The sequence below is a fragment of the Falco punctatus genome, assembly GCF_963210335.1.
Source record: "Falco punctatus genome assembly, chromosome: 4".
In the NCBI taxonomy this organism is placed as follows: domain Eukaryota; kingdom Metazoa; phylum Chordata; class Aves; order Falconiformes; family Falconidae; genus Falco; species Falco punctatus.
Genome location: NC_137583.1, coordinates 28,187,447 through 28,206,945, shown reverse-complemented (window position 1 = coordinate 28,206,945; position 19,499 = coordinate 28,187,447). Strand labels below are relative to the sequence as shown.

At 52.9% G+C, this 19,499-nt stretch overlaps 1 protein-coding gene across 4 annotated transcripts; it reads left to right on the top strand.

Moving 5' to 3' along the window:
- The first annotated feature begins 15 nt into the window (after positions 1 to 15).
- ALKBH5 (alkB homolog 5, RNA demethylase) lies at positions 16 to 18,935 on the top strand. Of its 4 annotated transcripts, none has more exons than XM_080386569.1 (5): positions 16 to 342; positions 563 to 1,382; positions 7,889 to 7,969; positions 12,319 to 12,474; positions 14,183 to 18,935. In XM_080386569.1, the coding sequence occupies exons 2-5, from the start codon at positions 661 to 663 to the stop codon at positions 14,364 to 14,366; spliced, it is 1,143 nt and encodes a 380-aa protein (XP_080242695.1). In that variant the 5' UTR covers positions 16 to 342; positions 563 to 660; the 3' UTR covers positions 14,367 to 18,935. The 4 variants fall into 4 exon arrangements, with proteins under 4 accessions (XP_080242695.1, XP_080242696.1, XP_080242697.1 ...); XM_080386570.1 differs by having other exon boundaries at positions 560 to 1,382; XM_080386571.1 differs by having other exon boundaries at positions 71 to 103; positions 560 to 1,382.
- Positions 18,936 to 19,499: the final 564 nt, after the last annotated feature.

Sequence of the window (19,499 nt, the reverse complement as noted above, 5' to 3'; positions counted from 1 at the left end):
GAGGGGGGCAGCGGCGGCGGCGGCAGTGGGGCGCGTGCGCGGCGGGGCGGGGCGGTCGCGGTGGGCGGCCCCGCGGCGATCCGGGATGTCGGGCTGGCTCCTGGTGACGTAGCGCGCCGCGGGAAGGGCCGCGCGAGACCCCCGGCAGCCGCCGCCCGGGCCGGCCCCCTCCCCCTCTCCGTACCCTCCCTCGCCCCCGCCATGGGCAGCGCCGCGGCGGCGGGAGCGGGCAGGGTGCCGCGCAGCGCCGGGGCCGCCGCTGGGCATGTGCCAGGCCCGGCCGCCGCGTGAGCGCCACCGCCGGCACCGGCAGCATTGTCCGCGCCCGCCCCGGGCGAAGCCGTGAGTGTGGCGTCCGCCGGGCCGCCCCCAGCCCCCCGGGAGAGGCGTCGCGGCGGGAGGGAGGGGGCGGGCGGGAGCCGTGCCGCCGGCCGGGAGGGGGGTCCCGTTTCCGCGGGGGTGGGGGGGTAGGCGAGCGGGGCTCCCGCGGGCCGGGTCGCGGTGCCGGTGGTGGGGGGGGTCCGGTCCTCACCTCCCCGCTCCTCCGGGGTTCTCCCAGCAGGGCGGCGGGTGCCATGAATAGCAGCTGCGCGTCCCCCGCCGCCGCCCGCCGCCGCCTGCAGCGCCGGGATCGATAGAGGCGGGGGCTGCGGACGCACTATGGCCGGCAGCGGCTATACGGACCTGCGGGAGAAGCTCAAGTCCATGATGCCCTACCGGGACGGCCACAAAGGCGGCGGCGGCGGCAGCCTCCCGCGGGAGCCCCCCGAGCCCCCCTACGATCGGAAGCGCCGGCACCAGGAGGACTCCGGCTCCGAGCCCAGCGACTACGAGGAGCAGAAGGAGGAGGAGGAAGCTCGGAAAGTCAAAAGCGGCATCCGCCAGCTTCGCCTCTTCAGCGCCGAGGAGTGCGCCAAGATCGAAGCTCGGATCGAGGACGTGGTGTCCCGGGCGGAGAAGGGGCTCTACAAGGAGCACACGGTGGACCGGGCGCCTCTGCGGAACAAGTATTTTTTCGGGGAGGGCTACACCTACGGGTCCCAGCTGCAGAGACGAGGCCCCGGCCAGGAGCGCCTGTACCCGCGGGGAGAGGTGGACGCCATCCCCGAATGGGTGCACGACCTGGTGATCAGGAAGCTGGTGGAGCACCGGGTGATTCCCGAGGGCTTTGTGAACAGTGCCGTCATCAACGACTACCAGCCGGGAGGCTGCATTGTCTCCCACGTGGACCCCATCCATATCTTTGAGAGGCCCATCGTCTCCGTCTCCTTCTTCAGCGACTCGGCGCTCTGCTTCGGGTGTAAATTCCAGTTCAAACCCATCAGGGTCTCGGAGCCCGTTCTCTTCTTGCCGGTGAAGAGGGGAAGCGTCACAGTGCTCAGGTAACTCACCCGCATCGCCAAGGCCTCGGCCAACGTGCCGGGGCTCGGTTGTGTAACGCTGGTTGTGAGGCACGCGGCTGCACACCCCGACGGTGGCTCGGGCTTGATCTCACCCGCCTGTAGGCGTGCAGGGTCTTGCTGCAGCAGAAGGGGTGAAGGAGGGATGGGGGGGGGAGTCGTGCCGCTGCGGTGGATGGCGATTTGGGTGGATGATTGATTCCGGGGGGGTGCCCGCTCCATGTGGCTCAAGGCGAGTCTGGCGGGAGCGTGGCCACTTGCGGAGCCGGGCTTTGCCATAGTTCCCATAAACAGTTAAAATAACGCATTGAGACACAAAATGGATCCTCTGCCCAAGAGTGGTCAGAGCGGAGCAGCTGGTTGGGACGGGGCTCCTGGGTCTATTCTTAGCTCGGCCGGTGCCTCCACGACCTGACCTTAAGCATGGAGAGGAGGTGTGAATGGCCTCGTCTTCCCAGTCTGTAAACTGGGAATACTAAACCTTCCCCTGCCCGACCCTGATAGGGAGACCAGAGTGCAGAGCCCCGCGGGACTGTCACTTGGAAGCATGGCAGGTCACAGGCACGAGAAAGGATTTGACATGTATTCTCGCAAGCGGGGAAAGAGCTGTGGAGGTGAAATGACCTGCCCAAGGTCATGCAGCTGGTCGGTGGCGAAGCTAGGATTGGCACTGGGAAACGCCTGCTTCCTAATCCCGGCTGCCTCCCGATATGCGCTGGGCAGGCAGAGCAGGCAGGTAAGGGGGCAGGCAGGGTGCGCGCAGCCCGGTACGCACGGACCCACCGGCGTCCAGCTCTTGGGGAGGCAGCTCGAAGCCCAGCGCTGGCGCTGCCCGGTTCGGTGAGCACCAGTCCCTCGTGTCCCTGAAGGTCAGAGTGCTGCCTGCCAGGCATGGGGATCGGCTGGACTCTGCCAGCAGTGCTCTGAGCTACCAACTGTATCCTCATTTGGGGTTTTATTTTTTGGATCGGTGAAGGTCCAGGCTGGTTTTCAGGGCTCCCAGGCCGTAACACAATCCCCTGCTTTGGCTTGTAAAGTGATCGCCGCAGGGTTCAGGAAGAAATTTTTTCCCCCCACATACACACAGCCTCACACCGTTGACTAGTGCATCAATAATAAATGCTGAGATCTCGCGTAGCTTTTATCTCGGAAAAGCTGCACAAACATTAACTAATCCTCGCCGTACCCCCGGCGTTAGGTAACTTCTGTGGATTAGCGAGGGGTGAGGGAGGCTGCGGAGGGAAGCGGCAGCGGCACTGAGGACGTTTTCTTGTTCTCTGATGGCTTGGCTGGGGCAGGGAGTGTGTCGGGGTGTCGGGGTCAGGGTGATTTTGTGAAATGGGACCGGGTGGGACCTGTCCTGCCCTGTGTCCTTTTACTGCAGAGCAAGCTCCATCCCCAGGGATGAAGACTGCTGGGAGGCAGCCGCTCGCTGACTTTCCTTAATCGCCAGGAGAGAAACTTTCTACCCTAATTTTCCTGCTGGTGATGTGAACCCCTGTGCTGCCTTTCCCTGGCAGGCCTGGAGTAAATAGTTGTCCTTCCTTTCACAGCCAGAGGTCTTTTTCTTTTTTTCTTTTTTCTTTTTTTTTTTTTTTTTTTTTCCTTTCAGGACTGAGAGTTTTTGCTTGTTCAGAAGTATGGTGGCAGAGCCCTTAATGCAGGGTCAGCCTGAAGTCTTGTAGTCAAAGCCAGTAGGAGAACTTGTGGCCTTATGTCTGAAGGAGGATTGGGACTTTGCAGTGGAGGATGGTGGGAGGAGGGAGAGAGGGAGAGGTGAGAATGATGTTTTCTTGTCTCAGACACTCGCTCTTCCCTCAAAACTGCCGGGAAGACGTGGGTGGCTCAGGGCTCCGGGAATCGCAGTGGGGTGTCTCTTGGGCCCGTGCATTTGGGTTGTTGGCCGGCATCACCTGGGTGCAGTAGTTGGTTTATTAATGTGGCTGAAGCAATCATACGAAGTAATCCTACAAATCAAACAAAGATACCTTTCCCCTCCAAATAGAAGGGTTGCATTCTGACTGACCTGCCCCAGGCATTTTCTAGCTTAATCCACGGTTAGATGTTCTGCTTTCTAGCAGATAATGGACTTTAAAACGGGGATTATTTCAGTTTTGGTACAGCAGTTAGCAGATACTTAGCACTTGCTTAAGAGAGATTCTGCCGAAGTGATTGTTCTGTGATGATAGGATGCTGGCTGGATTCTAGTTCCTCGACTCCACTTTGCAGATCTCCTGGGAGGAGCAGGGAGAGGTGCAGACTTTGGTAGGCCCTCAGGGATGTACCTCCAAAATCCAGCCCTTGGTCATGTTTAAGTTAACTCCCCAAACTTGCCTTTTTCTCCTCTCAGTAAACAGTTGCTGAAGGCAGTTGCCCTGGAGATAGGGAAACGGCGCAGATAGAACCAGCATGCTTGCAACGTCTGTGATTCAAATATTGCTGGGTCAGTGGCTGCTGCTGGCGTGCTGCCTTTCTGGGGAAGTCAGGGGAGCTGCGTGTGTTTGGTTACCTTGTGGAAATCGTGAGGACCTGAAGAAAGCTGTTGGATCTCCCTCTTTGCCCCCACGTTGTTCTCGGGTTGTCCCCAGATCACAAGTGTCCTGTTCCTGCTCTCAGCAGCCTGTTCCACATTGTCCTCCCGGTTTTGTAACCACCTACCCAGCAGGGAGTTTGCAGAGGGGCTTTCCCCATGTCCTCCGCTTGATTTCATTGCCTACCGTGAAGCAGGCTGTGGTGTTTGCAAACACTGAACCCACCTCGAATTCACTGGAAAATACTCAGACCTCAAAGGACACAGGTTAGTGTTTAAAAGGTGGAATGGAGATTCTCCTGGCTGGGCTGTGCGCCTCTGCCAGCAGGACAGAGGCTGAGCCACCCTGTGGCCTGATGATGAGCCCTTCGCTTTTCAAGCCAGGCACTTAGTCCTCTCCTTATGCATCTGCGGTGAAGATCTGGCCTTGGAGGTTTTGACCACCTCTGGTCCCCTCTTCTGCTGCAGCCCCGGGAGGTGGGTGCTCCTGCAGGTTTGTCCTGTTTGCCAGCCCAGCCAGGAGAAAGCAGCCGCAGCACCTCAGTCTGTGCTGCTCCTCTCAGGCACTTGGCGTTAAGCTGGATTTCAGTCCTGTGGACCAGCAGCTCTCTGTTGGGGGCTGCTGGCTGGACCGTGCTCATGGGGTTTCTTTTTTTAACAGTAATTTGATAAGCATCAATCGATAGAAGCAGCAGGGAGGAGAGGGAGGAATTTGCCCATTCAGCTGGGGAATACGTGCTGTGACAAATGCTTAGGCTGGAAAAAAGGGAGGGAGCTGAGGGGGGGTGCAGAGCTAGCCAGGGCAGACCCCTGCAGCTTACTGTGCCCCACAGGCGCTGTCGTAGGTAGCAAATCTCAGCACCGAGCCAGCTTTGTATAACTGCCGGGTGCTACGTCTCAGCACCATCGTTGGAAATTTGGAAATAGTGCAGCTGCAGGTAGCCAGAGGAGCGAATGACCAAAGGGAACGTTTCCCAGGTTCTGAGAGCTTGCATGCTCTACGGGCATCCCTTCTGCAGCTGGTGAGTGCTCCAGGTTGTCCCCCCACTGTTTGTAACAGCAGTGGAAACATCGTGATGTTTGTCTCTCCTGTTGTCTCGAGGCATGCCCGATGGTAGCATAATCTGAGCTGGTTGGAGTCTCTGGAGGGTGAACCTGCTTTCTTCCCAGCTGGAGGAATCTCTCTGCAGCTGCCTGAATTAGATGCTTTTCCAGAAGAGCCTGGTCCTTCAGAACAGGCCGTTGGTGCAGAGGAAGTTCTGCATGTGCGTGCCAGTGGTGATGAGGCAAATGGATTTTTTCAAGCTCTGCTTGAACTGGTCGGTGTCACATCCGTGGTTTGTGGCAGCAGCTTTCCTGAACAAGTAAAGCCTCGAGCTGCTCAAACCCTGTTTGAGAGATGGGCTCTCTGCCTCTGAGCTGGCCTGGCTGTCGTCAACCCCTAGAAATGTTTCTCATCAGAGACTCTGCAGAACTTCAGGGCCTCCTTTCTGGTGATGTTTGTACAAAAACATCTACTTTCATCTTCACGTGCATCGGTTATGTTATGGCTCGGCAGCAGCTCTTCTGGACTGAGGAAGAGACTTGGGGAGGAGATGGGGGTGTAAGATCCCACAGGTTAGTTAGGAGTTGGGGTGTTAGTTTGAGGAGTGTGTGGGTAGCATCTGCACCTCCCTGTGTTCTTCTGGAAAATACTCTAAGGTGGAGACATGCTCAGGTGTTCTCTCAGGCAGGAATTTAGGATTTTGTTTACCAAGTTAGCTGTCGCCTCCTGTTTTGGGTTTGTTCTCTGGGCAAGAAATCTCTGGGGTAGACCCTTGGTACCATTATGGGTGTTTTGTTCCAGCCTCTGCCCCATCACCCATCATCAGGATGCGGCAAGGCCAGGCAGTGGGCAAGAAGTTCGTGCTGGCATGAAGTGGAACAAGCGTGACACAACCAAATTATCTTTTTCTTCCATTTCTCTGCCTGGTGTCTGTGCACACCCTTTTGCTGGAGGGCCCTGCATAACTATATCTGATGTGGTGCATGCTAAATTTTTCCACGCCAGCATGGCACTGGTGCAGACCAGTGGGTCCCCATTAGGGCCCCAGACTGGAGTACTGGGGCTGTTGCTGTGGTGCTGCCCGTGTGCTCTGCCTCTTGCCGCTCTGCAGATGAGCCAGAAGGCAGGTTCTTGCCTGGGGAATGGGAATGAGTGGCCAGGCTGACATCTCGTGATGGAGAGCGCAGGTCTGGAAGCAGACCTCTTCCTGATGTTCAGGGTGTTGCTGAGGATGTGCTGAGTTGAATGTTAACAGTGGGTGATACTAATGAATTTGCTGGAGCTTGACACGGAGATTCCTGCAACATAATAGAGCATCATTATAAACCCCTTAGCATAACACTGTCTTGTTCTGCAGTGCCCCGGGGGGTGGTGGTGGACATCAGCCCCTGTTTTAACTGATCAGGTCTTAGACTCTTACCTCTTCTCAAAGCAGTAAATCTGTCTTTGAGAGGTGTGCGTTTCTCAGCGAGTGGGTGGGTTATCTAACCAGATAAAGGAAACCCGGTCCCCTCCCCAGAGAAGACTTGCATGTGAGCGATCTGTTCTCTGCTCTGAGTGTCCTGAATAACCAGCAAGCCGGTGACCCGGGCTGTGCTCTGGGAGGGCTGGCTGGCAGCTGGCTGGCAGCTTCACGGTAAAGCCTCGTGGGGAGAGTGGGCTCGGTGATCTCTACTTCAGGTTAAACCAGCGTGGGGGTGTGCTAGCTTTGTGTGGCTTGACCAGCCTTCCCCTGAGTCCCTTCAAAGGTATTCCTGTCTTTGTCAGCTGTTTCAGGAGGCTCTGAAGGTGTTTAACTTCTCTTTTCCCCATACTGGACTCTAGAAGGCTCTTTTGTGAACAGATGCTCTCCAAACAGCAGGTAGAGGGCAGGACCACCTCTCGGACCTGCTCAGATGTGCTCCTGGCAGGGTGGTTTCTGTGTTGGAGCAGCTGTGATAGCAGCTCTCCATGGACCCGCCGTGACCTCATGTGCTGCACCGGACCCCAGGAGTTGTGCTGAACAACAGAAGCAGCCACAAGAAAACCACTCCTGTGTTTTGTGGGCAGCTGGGGCCCTCGTTGGTGTGGCTTTTCTGCTGGGAACTTGGGGTGGGTGAAGTCATCTCATAGAACGAAACACTCCTGCCGAGAACAGCTGCTGTGTAGCTGCTTGAGCCTGGTGTGGTTTTCCTTGGCCCAGGTGGCTGTCTCACCTTGTGAGCCCTGTGGCAGGGAGGTTTTAGGGGTGCAGCTTGGTTTGCAGGTCTGAATGTGAAGGTTACCCCGCGTGCATTGTGTTGGGGTTGGGCTGTGCTGGGGGGTGATGTTTGTGTGGTGGCTGAGGACGTGCCACGTGTGGGGTGGCAGGGAGGGTGAGCGTGCTGAGATGGCAGCATCTGTGCCCAGGTGAGGGGGGCGACACACTCAACTCTTACCTCCGCTAGCCCCCTCCTCAACTAACAAGTTTCATCGATTCTGGTACATGTTTGTATCTGGGTATCTCAGCCATGAGAGATGGTTTTTGTCAAGAACATGCATGAAAAGATGCTTTGGTGCAATGTGCTGATTTTTTTTCCCCTATTGCTCTCTAATTTCTTGATAAGTGAACCGGCTGAATTTACGCTTCATGAACTTATTTTCTAGAGGTCTTATTTCACGGTGTTGTGGCAGGTGGCAGTTTCCTCTGGTGTATGTTAATAATTTGAGTAAAAAAAAAAAAAAAAAAAGAGTCCTGATTGTCCTCATTCTTTGTGAAGTTTCTTCTTTCCTATAATAAGTCTAGCTCCCATGTGCCTGGGGAACAGTGTTTGGAGGAGGAATTCCTGGTGGAAGTTAGGAGGTGACTGGCCAAACTGAGTTGTTGAGGATGGCAACCACTTTCTACTTCTGCCTGTCATCTTTCTCACAGTGGCTTTTTGTTTTTGTTGTCAGTGGATATGCAGCCGATGAAATTACACACTGTATTCGACCACAGGACATAAAGGAGAGAAGAGCTGTCATCATCCTTCGAAAGTAAGTGTTGAAGCCCTCCAGACAGTAAGATAACCTTGGATGTGGCATTGTGGTGTTTCCCAATGTGCTTCTGAAGAAACACTTCAAAACTGCCTTGCTTGTTAATTTGCTGGCTCGATCTTCTATCTTGATTAGGTGTCATTCTGATGCTTACTTGTGTCTTGCTGTGGAAATAGAAGGAACTTGTTACTGCAGAGTTAATCACTTCTTGGCTCTGTGCAGCAGCGTTTCATTGTAATGTCTGGGTTTGCAAGCCCTGTTCATGTCCAAACACCTGGCTTTCACTGCCTGCCGAACTCCAAACATCTAGGGTTTCAAACTGTCTTGTTTTGGGCTGTGTATTCAGGTGTCACGATCATATGATCATGATCATACGATACCCACATGCTGCGTGAGTTACCTGGACAGTCCTTTGAAGCTGATGCTTATGATGAAGAATCTCCTATAAAGCAGATAGTTTTCTTTGTAGCATGGCTTTTGTCTCCTGGGGAGGGAGAGGAAGATGCTGGCTTTGAAGGGAAGCGAATGCAGTGAATTTAGCGATCACTTTACAGAGCGTGTCCTTCAAGTTGGTGTTGGGATGTCAAGCTCTGTAAGCTGTTTTAAAAGATAATGCTGTCTTGATGGCATCTTACCAGCTAGTGCTTGTTCCTAAAGCTCTTAAGAAAATGGAGAAAAAGATAAACCAACCCCATCCCAAACTCCCTCAGTGTAACCTTTTTTTTGCTGAGAGACAGCCTCTCTCATCAGTTCCTTCTACTAGGCTACCAAAAACTGTGACTACCACATGTTGACCCATGTCGATTGCTAACACTTTCTGAGGCACAGTAATTCTGCTGTCAAGAAACCTTTTTGCAAGTGAAATCACACAACTTGAGTCCTGTAAACCCAGCCGAAAGCATGGGCATTGGTGGTAGGGCTGAAGGTGTGGCCCAGGCTGGCATAAGGCTAGCAGGCAAGCGGTCTAAATTCAGATTTGCTGAGCTTTCAGATGGCTTAGTTCGTTTCAAAACAAGTCTGGCAACGTTACGAAGATATGGCACAAAGCCAGTGGAGTGGAGTTGGACATCTGGTTAGAGAGACCCATGAAATGAAGGTAGCAAAACCAGCAGCCCTGAGGCGTTAGCCAGGCAAAATCAGCTCAGACCCAGGGAGCCAGGATGAGATGTGGCAGGTGATAGAGTGGGATGAAAGAAAGATTATAACCAAACCACCCAGTCACTGGTTATTGCCACGTGAGGTTTAAGGTGAGAGTTGTGATAAGAACTAAAAGGCAGTTACATTCACATTATTGTTTACTGCAGCCAACAAAAAGCAGCGTGGGCACTGACGAGCACGAGTGGAAGGCATTTCCAAGTCCTGTAGCTGCTTTAGTTGGGCTTTGGGATAGAGAAGCTGCCTGTCCTAGGCTGTGGAGCAGTTTCCTAGGAAAGACAGAGTTGGCTAAATAAGCCAAAGTTGCCCAGACTGGTGCAGATGTCTAACATACTCCTTTAAACTGGCTATATCTCTTGCTTTTGCCAGCCTCTGTAAGCTGAGGCTGTTGAGTTATTTCAGCCTAGCCCATCTGCCCTCAAAATGCAACTGGGCAAGCACCTAGCTCTGGCTCAGATGCACCTGGCTGACCTGGTGCATCACTGCTGAAGAGACAAAGCCTGTTAGCTCCTAGCAGAGTTGCATTGGCTGTTTGCTTAGCCATCCTTTTGTGGCAGCGCGTCCTTCTGTCTTCCCCTGATTTTAGGGGCCGGATTTGCTTAGTGTTTGAGCCGAAGTGTCTCTGCCCAGTCATATGCAGACAGCAATGGGCTGACTTGACTGGCAGGCTGAATGAAACCACAACAGGATTTTTTCTCTTGAGCAAAGTGGAAACCCCCTGGTAATTATTTTTGTGTAATCTCCGTAGAGCTTAGCAGCCCTGGTGAATACATGGCAATTGCCTGTTTGCCAAAGGGTGCACTCTGCTGCCAAATAGAGCTTATTAATTGCTGCTTATCCCTTGTGACGGCAGCCATCTCCTTGCTGAGTCCCATGTGCATGCATGCATGCACAGCAGGGCTGAGGTGACCTTTGTCTGTGCTTGCATCCCCGCGGCATATATTGCTGCAGCCAATGCCATTCCCTAGCCCTGTATCATGCGACTTTGTGTAGTCTGAAATAGTGTGTTATGCAACCAGGAAAACAGCTCCTTCCGCTGGTAGCCTGCTAGCACGAGAGGCTTGGGAGCAGCCAGCGGCCGTGTAAAACCCCGCTTCCTCATCTTTGTGGTAAGGCTCAGCCCTGAGCTTTCCAGCAGGATCAGATCAGCTGGGTCATAGAGCAGCCTAAACTTTGCTGCAGCTTGGAGCTGAGATACTCAGCTCTGAACAGGCTGCCAGAGCCTGCTGAGTCCCAGATGTTTGAATCTGGATCTGCTCTTGCCTCTACTCTGTGTGATTCTAGAGACAGTTTTTGCTGGCAGCGGCAGGAGAACAAAGCTGGGCGAGCTGGAGAAGTGGCTGGGTTTCGCAGGATGCTTGAGAGCGGCGTGGTTACCAAGTAGGTCATAAACACTTCAGTGTTGTAGCGTGGCGATATTTACAGTGTTTGCTGCGTATCGGAGTGCAGGACTGCAGGGAGCCAGCAAGGTTTGGAAGCGCGTGGAGCAAGAGGCTGGGAGGGGGGAGGAATGGTGCTCTCGATTTCATGAGATGCTGAAAGAGGTGGGAGGTGGGGACAGAAATGAGACCTATTGAAGCGGGTCTTGCAAGTCATTTTAGAGGGCTTGTGCTGCCATTTGTAAGCACGTCTTTGTAAGCAGTTACATCAGGAAGTTACTCTGTTGAGCTTGAACAGGTAATCGGCTTTCCATTTTAGTAGAGCCTCTCCTCGTACCTGCTCCTGCAGCTCATACCTGCATTGCTCTGTGGACAGAGTGAGTGTGGCTTGTGTTCCCTTGCCCTTGCAGTATATTTGGTGGTTGTTTTGTTCTAATTGCAGGCCTGTAGTTGCTGTTGTATTTGAGAGGTGTTTAAACCACCTAACTTGTCCAGGGCAGGATCCACAATGCCTTCGGTGTTGTAGCTGGACTGGGTCCAGTCCTGGAGCTGAGAACAGCTCAGGACAACAGCACTGTGGACTTGTGCAGCCTCCAGCCTGGCACCTGCCTGTGGAAGTTCCTTGTTTCTGGCACGCTGGGCAGACTTGGGCTGCCCTGCCCAGCTTTGCGTGTGCCAGCCTGGCATTGCCCTGATTAACTGAAGAGGTGGTGGTGGAGAGGAAGCCTGGCAGCTGGGTCTGCTTCCTAATGGGAGTTTAGGTTGGGATTCTCCTGTGGAAACCTCCCTCAGGAGTTAAAGTTCAGTGCTAGAGAGCAAGCAGTGATTCTTCCCTTTCTTTCACCCAGACCGCTTCCATATTCACCCGTAATCCCAAGGATGGAGACAGGCTGCAGCAACAATGTCAGGGTGCCTTTCCTTCTGGGAAGTGGCTTGAATCCTCCTGAGATCAGCAGCTCTGGAGCACCGGCACCACCTTTTAGCACGTTTTGCCCATTCTTAGGCTTCAGTCTGTGTTTTAAAATAGACATTTAGCAGAGCTTGTAAGTTGAGACTGGTAACTGTGCTGTGCTTGGAGATGGTGATAGCACTGCGATAAGATGCTGTGCTGTTGAGTTTTCATTGCTGCTGCTCAGCCTGCTGCCTCCCTCCATGTGTGCTTGGCTACAGATGTGCCTGGGCCAGTGACAGTTCTGCTCTGGGACATGCTGTGCTTGCTCTCTGGTGTACCTTGAGTGTGTGCTGCACTGCTGGAAGGGATGTGGTACAGCTTTGGTTTGCCAGACCTTCTGACTCGTACTTCAACTCTTTAAACCTCTTAGTCAAGTTGAGAAATGCCTGACCCCATGAGATCTCTAGGCAGTAGGGAGTTTCCAGATAGAAGCAGTTGTTACTGTTGTAGGTGATGATGGATTTTGCAGGGCATCTCCCAGGTGGCTTAACTGGAGCTACGAGTTACTGACGAGTCACTGTGATTTCATAGGATTTCACAGGTGCTCAGTGCCTCTACTCTGTATCCCGTAACTGGCATTGCAGTGAGCCTAGCGCCGTTTGCGGTTGCCTCATGACTACCTATGTCCCTAAACCTTCCTCTTCCCTCTAACTGAGGCAGCAAAGGTTAAAGCTGAAGCTTCAGGTACCAGAAAAGCTGCAGTTTGTTCTGCTGTTGAGTGTAATAGTCCTGACCTGCTTCCTGAGCTGTGTGGCTGGGATTGAGGGTTCTGCTTCAGCACATCTAGGACAGACGTCTGCTGCAGGATGCTAATGGTTCTGTAGAAACTCCTTGCAAATTCTTTTCTCTTTAAATATTTGCAGAACAAGACTAGATGCACCTCGATTGGAAACAAAATCCCTGAGTAGCTCTGTGTTGCCACCAGGTTATAACTCTGACCGTCTATCAGGAAGCAACCGGGACCAGATCCTGAAACCAAAGCGGTCCCATCGCAAAGCAGACCCTGATGCTGCTCACAGGTAGGATGGATGATCTCTCCAAAGAGCCATGTTTTGGATGGTATCTCTAGGTCAGTGTGTATCTGAGGTTCCTGGCCTCTGACAAGAGGCTGCACAGCACACTTAAAAACATATTAGCTTGCACCTCTGAGGTGCTTTCTGTGGGGTACAGATCTGTTTTATCAGAATGAGGTTCCTTGTATATTCCTCCTAGGCTTGTGGAGGCTAATCTCTGGCTGTAAGCAGCTTACATTGTTTATCCTGTGAGTGGCATAATGAAGAAGCAATAGATTTGGCTGGCTTTTGATAATGCAGTCATTCAGAACAATAGTTTCCCTGCAGCTAATTATTTTTGACCTCTATTGCCAAGCAACCTGTGCAGCTGCGTTAAACTATATTATGAAAACAGTCTTGGGAAGGAACGTGAGGTTTTGCTATCTGGGAAAGGTGAAGGCCGCCTTGGGAAGCTTCTTAGACCTGTTTTGGTTCCAGAGCTGCCTGTGTATATTTTTGTGTGTGTAACCAGACCGTGTGAATGTGTAAGCGTGACCTTCAGGGTTGCTCCTTGCTGGGGTTTCAGACAGCTTGAGCTCTGCAGCAAGGCTTCCCTTAAACACCACCTTGCTCTGCGTGAACGTACTGATAGCTGTCAGCGATAGCCAGCCTGCCAGCTGTCATGCAGCATTGCTGGTACTCTCCAATTCCAAAGCTTCCCAAGGATCAAGACTGTTCTCTGCACATCATGTAAAAACCAGAAGTTGGCTTGGTCCTGGGGCTTGGCTGCAGTGCGGTCCCAGCCCGTGTTTCAACCTGTCCTGGAGGGAGGAGGGTGGGGATGGCTTGTTTATGAGCAGTGTTCATTCACCTGGACTCGGGCTGGCTGGGAGGATAGATCGAGAAGGGAAGGTAGCCTGCAAATGGAAGCTTACCTCTGAGCACGCAGTGGGCTGGTGTCTGAGTAGAGAAGCGATCATGCAGGACAAATTTGCAGATCTGAGAGAGCTGTTTTTCAGCTTGATGTGACCTTACAGGGGTGGGGGAAATCACATAGACTCCTGCAGCAGATAGGTATCAAAACCACGTTTTTTTTTCTTCCTTTGGCCTCAAAGACTCCAGTATAACATAGCCAAACAGCTTTAGAGGAACTTGGCAGTTGCCACCTAGGATAAAATAAGTGGTCTGTGCAGCCCACCAGCCCAGTCCTGCGAAGGGATCACAGGTGTGGGCAGAGGCAGCTTTGCAGAAGTAACAATTGCAGTGTGCTCATGTTTGAGAGAACTAGCGAGAGGACAAAGGAGTTGGGAGCTGTGGTTTGATCCTGCACCGCAAGCACCTCAGCAGCTTCAAGAGGAGCTCAGCTCTGTGCTGCAAATTCTGCTGTAGGAGAGACAGACCTCTCTGCCCAAGGGATGTTTCTTGGGGCCACCAGCTGCACTTAGAAATAGGTGACTGGGCTGTTAGGAAGCGTTCCTGGTGGAGGTAAAGACCAAAGCTTGCACTGGAAAGGGGAGGGACTTGCACCATGGAAAGCAAAGTTCTCAGCCTCCTCACGGGAGGTGCAGCTTGGTGATCTGTTCCTGCTCTGCTGAGTGCCCAGCACTGGGAAAGCAATGTGGAAGCAGTTGGTCATATCGCTCAAAGTAGGCAAAACTACAGATATTGTCCGTACAAGGAAGGTCTAAATCCTGCTGTGAATGTACTCTCACTCCCTCTTTCTCCCTCTCCGTAGGCCACGGATTCTGGAAATGGATAAAGAGGAGAACAGGCGCTCAGTCCTCTTACCAAAACATAGGAGACGGAGCAACTTCAGCTCCGAGAACTATTGGCGAAGGTCTTACGAGTACACAGAGGACTGTGACGAGGAAGAGGAGGATGGCAGCCCAGCCAGGAAAGTTAAAATGAGGCGACACTGAGGATTGCACTTTCCAGGATCGTGGAGCTGATGAGATTGGCCTCCAGTCTGTGAAGACTTTCTCCTCCCTCTGGCTATCTTCCATCTAGCTTCAGTTTTGGTTTTTCCTTTCAGGCTGAAGAGTAAACAGGAAGGATCTAGCGATTTGTTTTTATGAATGGAGGAATGCTGAGACATATGTAAGGATGGAACATGTCCAGTGCACATGGTGTCCTGAGTCATGGGTCAAACGGGCATCTCTCCCTTAGGAAGCAGATAAAGTTATGCCAGGCTGTCTGTTGGGATTTCTTTTAAGAACACCAAAAAGTTTAACTGTTTCATTGCGCAAGGTTCAAGAATTGTATTTTTGTTTTTTTTTGCTTTAACTTTCTTCCTTTCCAAATGTTCTAAATATGATGTTTGACCCCAGGAGCTGAAACTTTGTGGTGGCCTCATATTCCTTGTTTCACCAAAGGGCTCCTTGGTCTGTTCTTACCTAGTTGTTGTTGGGTTTGTTTTAAGGGTGCCCTGCAGTAACTGGAAGTCTAAAGCTTTGCAGACCCCCTCTTACTGCGATTGATTTCAAATGATTTAGGACGTTTTTGTTGCACTTTAGTACCAGTTTTAAATGCCGTAGGTTTCCTTTCCAGTCCCTTTTCCCAACCCAGCGTGGGCTCGCAGGCTTGTGTCCCTGTGCTGCCCTCTCCGAAAAGAATGTACTTGAGCTGAGCTCTGGTTTCTCAGTGCTGATCTGGCCAGGCACGTGTTTTGGTTGAGGAGGGAGGAAATGTGACTGGCTTCAGAGGCTGGCCCAGCATCCACCCGAGGTCCATAGTGGAGCCTCAGGGCTGCCGAGTGAGCGATCGCATTGAGTACGTGCTGCTTCCCAGAGCTGGAGGTAGCAAAGAGGAGTAGGAGTGATGCTGTTCTTGTGAGGATGCTTGCCTTGGGACACCCTGAGAAGAGCTGTTGTCTGCTGCCGGGGGGACTGGCTTTTGGCCTCTGCCCTTTCTAGGTATAGAGATTTGAGACTGCGCAGCATCCCGGCACAGCATGCCATCCGAGGGACTTGGCTGCACTCCGCCAGAGCAGGAACGGGTGCTGCCGTGGCCTTGGGGGAGCCGGGCGGCCAGTCCCCTCCGAGGCTGGCTCTGGGAGTGGGGACGCTGCAAGGGTCTAGTGTGGCCCCAGTGCAGTGCATTCAGCAGCTAGTGCTGCAGTGGTTGCTGCCTCCTCCTGGCTTTTTCCTGCCCACGTTCCTGGGGTAAGGAGTTTTCTGGTTGCTACAGAAAATGCTGAGAAGAATTGGGCGTTCGGCCTTGTGGAGCTAGTGTTAGAAAGCCTGCCTTCTTCCTCCTCTTCTCCCACCCGGTTTGCATTAGCCCAGACCAAAGCCTCGGCAAAGTTTGGGGCCCAACAGCATATTTAGAACCATACTTTTAGGAAAGTTCCTCTAATTGATACTTTGAACCCAAGTGTTGGCAGTTGTAAGGAGTAGTTCTTATTTTAAAATTTTTACTGCTTTGCCCTCCCTCAAATTGTAGTTTTTCTTAGTGTTGTGTCCCCCACACACTTCATAGTCTGCACGCTTGGCAATAAAAAGATGTAATATATTTTGAAACCCATTTGCTGCTGTCTTGGGGGGCTCCTGGTCAAAAAAAACCCAACAAAACAAAAAAAACCCCAGCCCCAGGCATTGTTCCCTGGAGTGCCATTCCTTGGTGACTGAGCACGTTTGTTGACATCTGGGTCTCGATGTACTTTTCCTTCGCCACCAACTTATGCAGCTCCCACCACTCGTCTGTTGTTGGGGTTACTGCTCAGGCTGGATCTAGCGGTCGCATCAGTACAAAGGAACTGACAGTCACCTACAGAACAGCGTTGGCTGTGGGGGGTCGTAGGTGAGGTCCCCCAGTACCTGTCTGTGATTATCCAGTTGCTTTCCTGGTGAGAGCCCCTCGTTGGCTCTGTGCAGAAGTACAGGCACAGCCTCCCGGCCAGCCTTCAAAGGAACCTCTTGTCTGCCCAGAAATCTGAAAGTTCATGCTTCTGTTGCTTCTGAAACCTTTAAAAAGCCATTTTCAGATCACACTTAGCATTTGAAGTGCTGTTCCTCACTCTCCCAGCGTTTTGCAGATTCCGGGCCAGCTCTTGGCTACAAACCCCCTGTTTGGGAAGGCTTGGCATTCCCCTAATAGCAACACCTGGTGCAGGGAGCAGCGATCCCTCTTCCTCCTCCTTAAGGCTGGTGCAGACATCTCCAGCAAGCTAGAGACCTGCTAGCAGGACGCCTAGCAATGGCTGTTTCTAATTGTCTTTCTGCATTCATCCTGGACATGCCCCGTGCCCTCCGTGGTGCCGGGCTCTGCTGTGGATGCTGCTGATGGTGGCAGTGGTCACTGCCAGAGGTCTCAGCTCTGCACAGCCTGCTCTCCCCCTCTCCCCTGCCAGCTCCCAATGTTACACCTACCTCTGCAATACGGATACCGTACCCTGCTATCAACTCAAAATGAAGCTGGAGGCAGGCTCCGGGGCTGCTTCCCAGAGCAGGACTCCCATGGGACAAGGTGTTGGCCCTATCTCCACTGAAGGCTGAACAAAGCATCATGAGGTCTTATCTCTAGCCTGGTACCAACCATCATCTCATTCTGGTCCTTTTGCGGTCTGTATGTGTGCCAGTATCCTTCCTCTCCTAGTTTATTTTGGTATTCTTGCATGCCATGGTTGGAAGCTCTCCCCTCCTGCCTTCCTGCCCTGCCCTGCATCGGTGCGGTGGGTCTGAGCTGGCAGCCATGGCTGGAGAGACAGGAGGAGCTCCTCACCAGAGCCGCTCTCCAGTCGCTGTCTGTTCTTGTGTGCAGTTGGTTTTTAACCTGACTGGTTGGGGCTTGACACCTTGGAGAGTGAGTGGGACGCAACTGGTCTGACCCATGGCATCTCTTGGGTGAGGAGTCCCCAGCATGTAGGCAGGCCATCTTCCCCACTTGTACAGACATTTTCTATAGACACGGATGTATATGTGTAGATAACATGGTTTTTTAACTCTTTTGCACTGAACAACATCGGAGTGAAACCTTGATTTGAAACCAGAAGACACATTTTTCATGTGGATCCAGATGTCTAGATCCCTTACTGTAACCTGCCTGGTGAAACTGTGGCACAAAAATACTGGCAATGCCTGTACCTGTTCTCCATCACCGGCCGCACTGGGCTGCCTGCAGGCTTCGGGTCAGGCTGGTGGCATGGGCCTGGTGCAGAGGATGGAGAGTGGTGAGCTCTGGTTCGGAGGCAGAACTCCCCATCCGCTCCATGGGATGGGCTCATGCACAAACCTGACCCTGTCGGCTTTGTCATGTCTGGTCCAGTGGTGCGGTCCGACCTCCTCTCCATCCACCCCACCGGCTTTGTTCGTGTAACCTGCTCAGCCCAAAACTGGGAATAAGGCTATGTCCAACGTGACGATTCCATGCATCCAGACCCACAGCCCAGACCATGAGAACTATCTTTCCTAAGGAAGCAGGAGGAAGGGTCAGCCCTGCTTTGGTGGGATTTGTCCCTGCTTTTCTGCCAAGAGCAGGAGGAGTTTGGGTTTGTTACTGTTGCCCGTATCTCAGGAAGGCTCAGTGATTGAACTAAAGCTCTTGCATCAGTCCTGTGGGCTCAATAAATCCGTAGGAAGAGAAGGAAAGGCTGATTGCTGGCGGTGAGAGGTGAGCTGGCCTAGGGAGGGGCTGCTGGTCTGCGAGCAGGTCGGTGCCCGGCTGGGCTTGGCAGGCCAGCTGCCTGCAGCAGGGGAGCACGGGTTGCCACATCTGGTTCCACACAGCTCTCATCTTGCTGTTTAGTCAGGCGAGAGCCGTGGTGCCTGGGAGCTGTGATCCCAATACTGAGGCTTGGCTCATCGCAGAGGTCGGGGGGTTTGCTGGGGCGCGGCGCTGCCAACCTGCTCTCCGGGTGAGCCGGCATCGGCATGAGCTGGCTTCTGCCGGGGTGAGAGCTCAGGCCTTTGGCTTTCAGTGCTGTTAGTACCTAGCGCTCGCCACGACCTGGTCCGAGCCCCATGGGTGGAAATGGCTGCCATGCTTTGAGGGGGGCTGGGGTCTGAACCCCTGCCAGTGGCAAATAGTCTTTTATCTGCCAAAAGCGTTCCCTTTCCCAGTCAGGAGAAATGTTCAGCCTAGAAGTGTGTCTCTGCTCCTTCCCGTGCCCCTGCCCACACTTACAAGTTCCGGCTGACTTCAATTTTGTTTTTTAAAGATTCTAATTTTTTTTTTTTGTTACGAATAAAAATAAAAAAATAAGAAAGTGGCAATATTTTTTTCTGTAAGCTTTTCCTAGGAAAAAGCGTGGTTTGTAACAAAGTTGTACAGTTCTGAAGTTTGAGATACGAGAAGTACTGTGTGAAACGCTGTAAATGGGGCAGAGATTATTTTATGTACAGTCTGACATGGGGGGAATCTTTTAATTCTGGTTGATTCTTAGGAAGAATTTGGTTCTTCACTGTCAGGGTTTGGAATTTCATGGTTTCATTATTATTATTTTTTTTCTTGTATAGATTGCTGCATTAATTGAATAAAAGCAGAAAGCATCACTCTGCCTGCCTGTGTGGTGGTGCTGGTGGCTGGGATGTGTGCCTCGCTTCACTGCTGGCAGAAATGAGGTTGCAGGGAGTGGGGAACAGCTTCTAAATAAAGGGAGTCTCTGACTCCCCGGGGACAGGGTGGCCAAATGCAATGTCTGTTCCTCCTGCACTGTCCTAGAAAGCGGGGATGGGGCTCGCTGCTGGCTCTTCTCCTTTTCTCTCCCTCCCCAGGGGCTGGGGAGCAAATGTGGATATTTGCCGTAGCTGGTGCCTAAGTGCCCAAACAGCCCCAGTTCGCTGAGGGGGGACTGCACCCCATGCTTTGATCCCATGTGGAGCTCCTTGCCCTCCCTGCCCTGCACCTTCCTCCTGCAAGAGGGAGATGGCAATGGATGGGTGCCAGAGAGGGGATGCCATGGCTGGATGGCGTCTGCTGACCTGGCATGGTGGCCTTCTGTTTGCCAGCAATGAGCTCCTGTCCTGGAGCCCTAGTGCTGCATGTGGGGTTAGCCCCCTACCCTCCATCCATCTGGAAGACCATTGCTAGGGCATCCCCTGCTCCCCCCAGGCTCT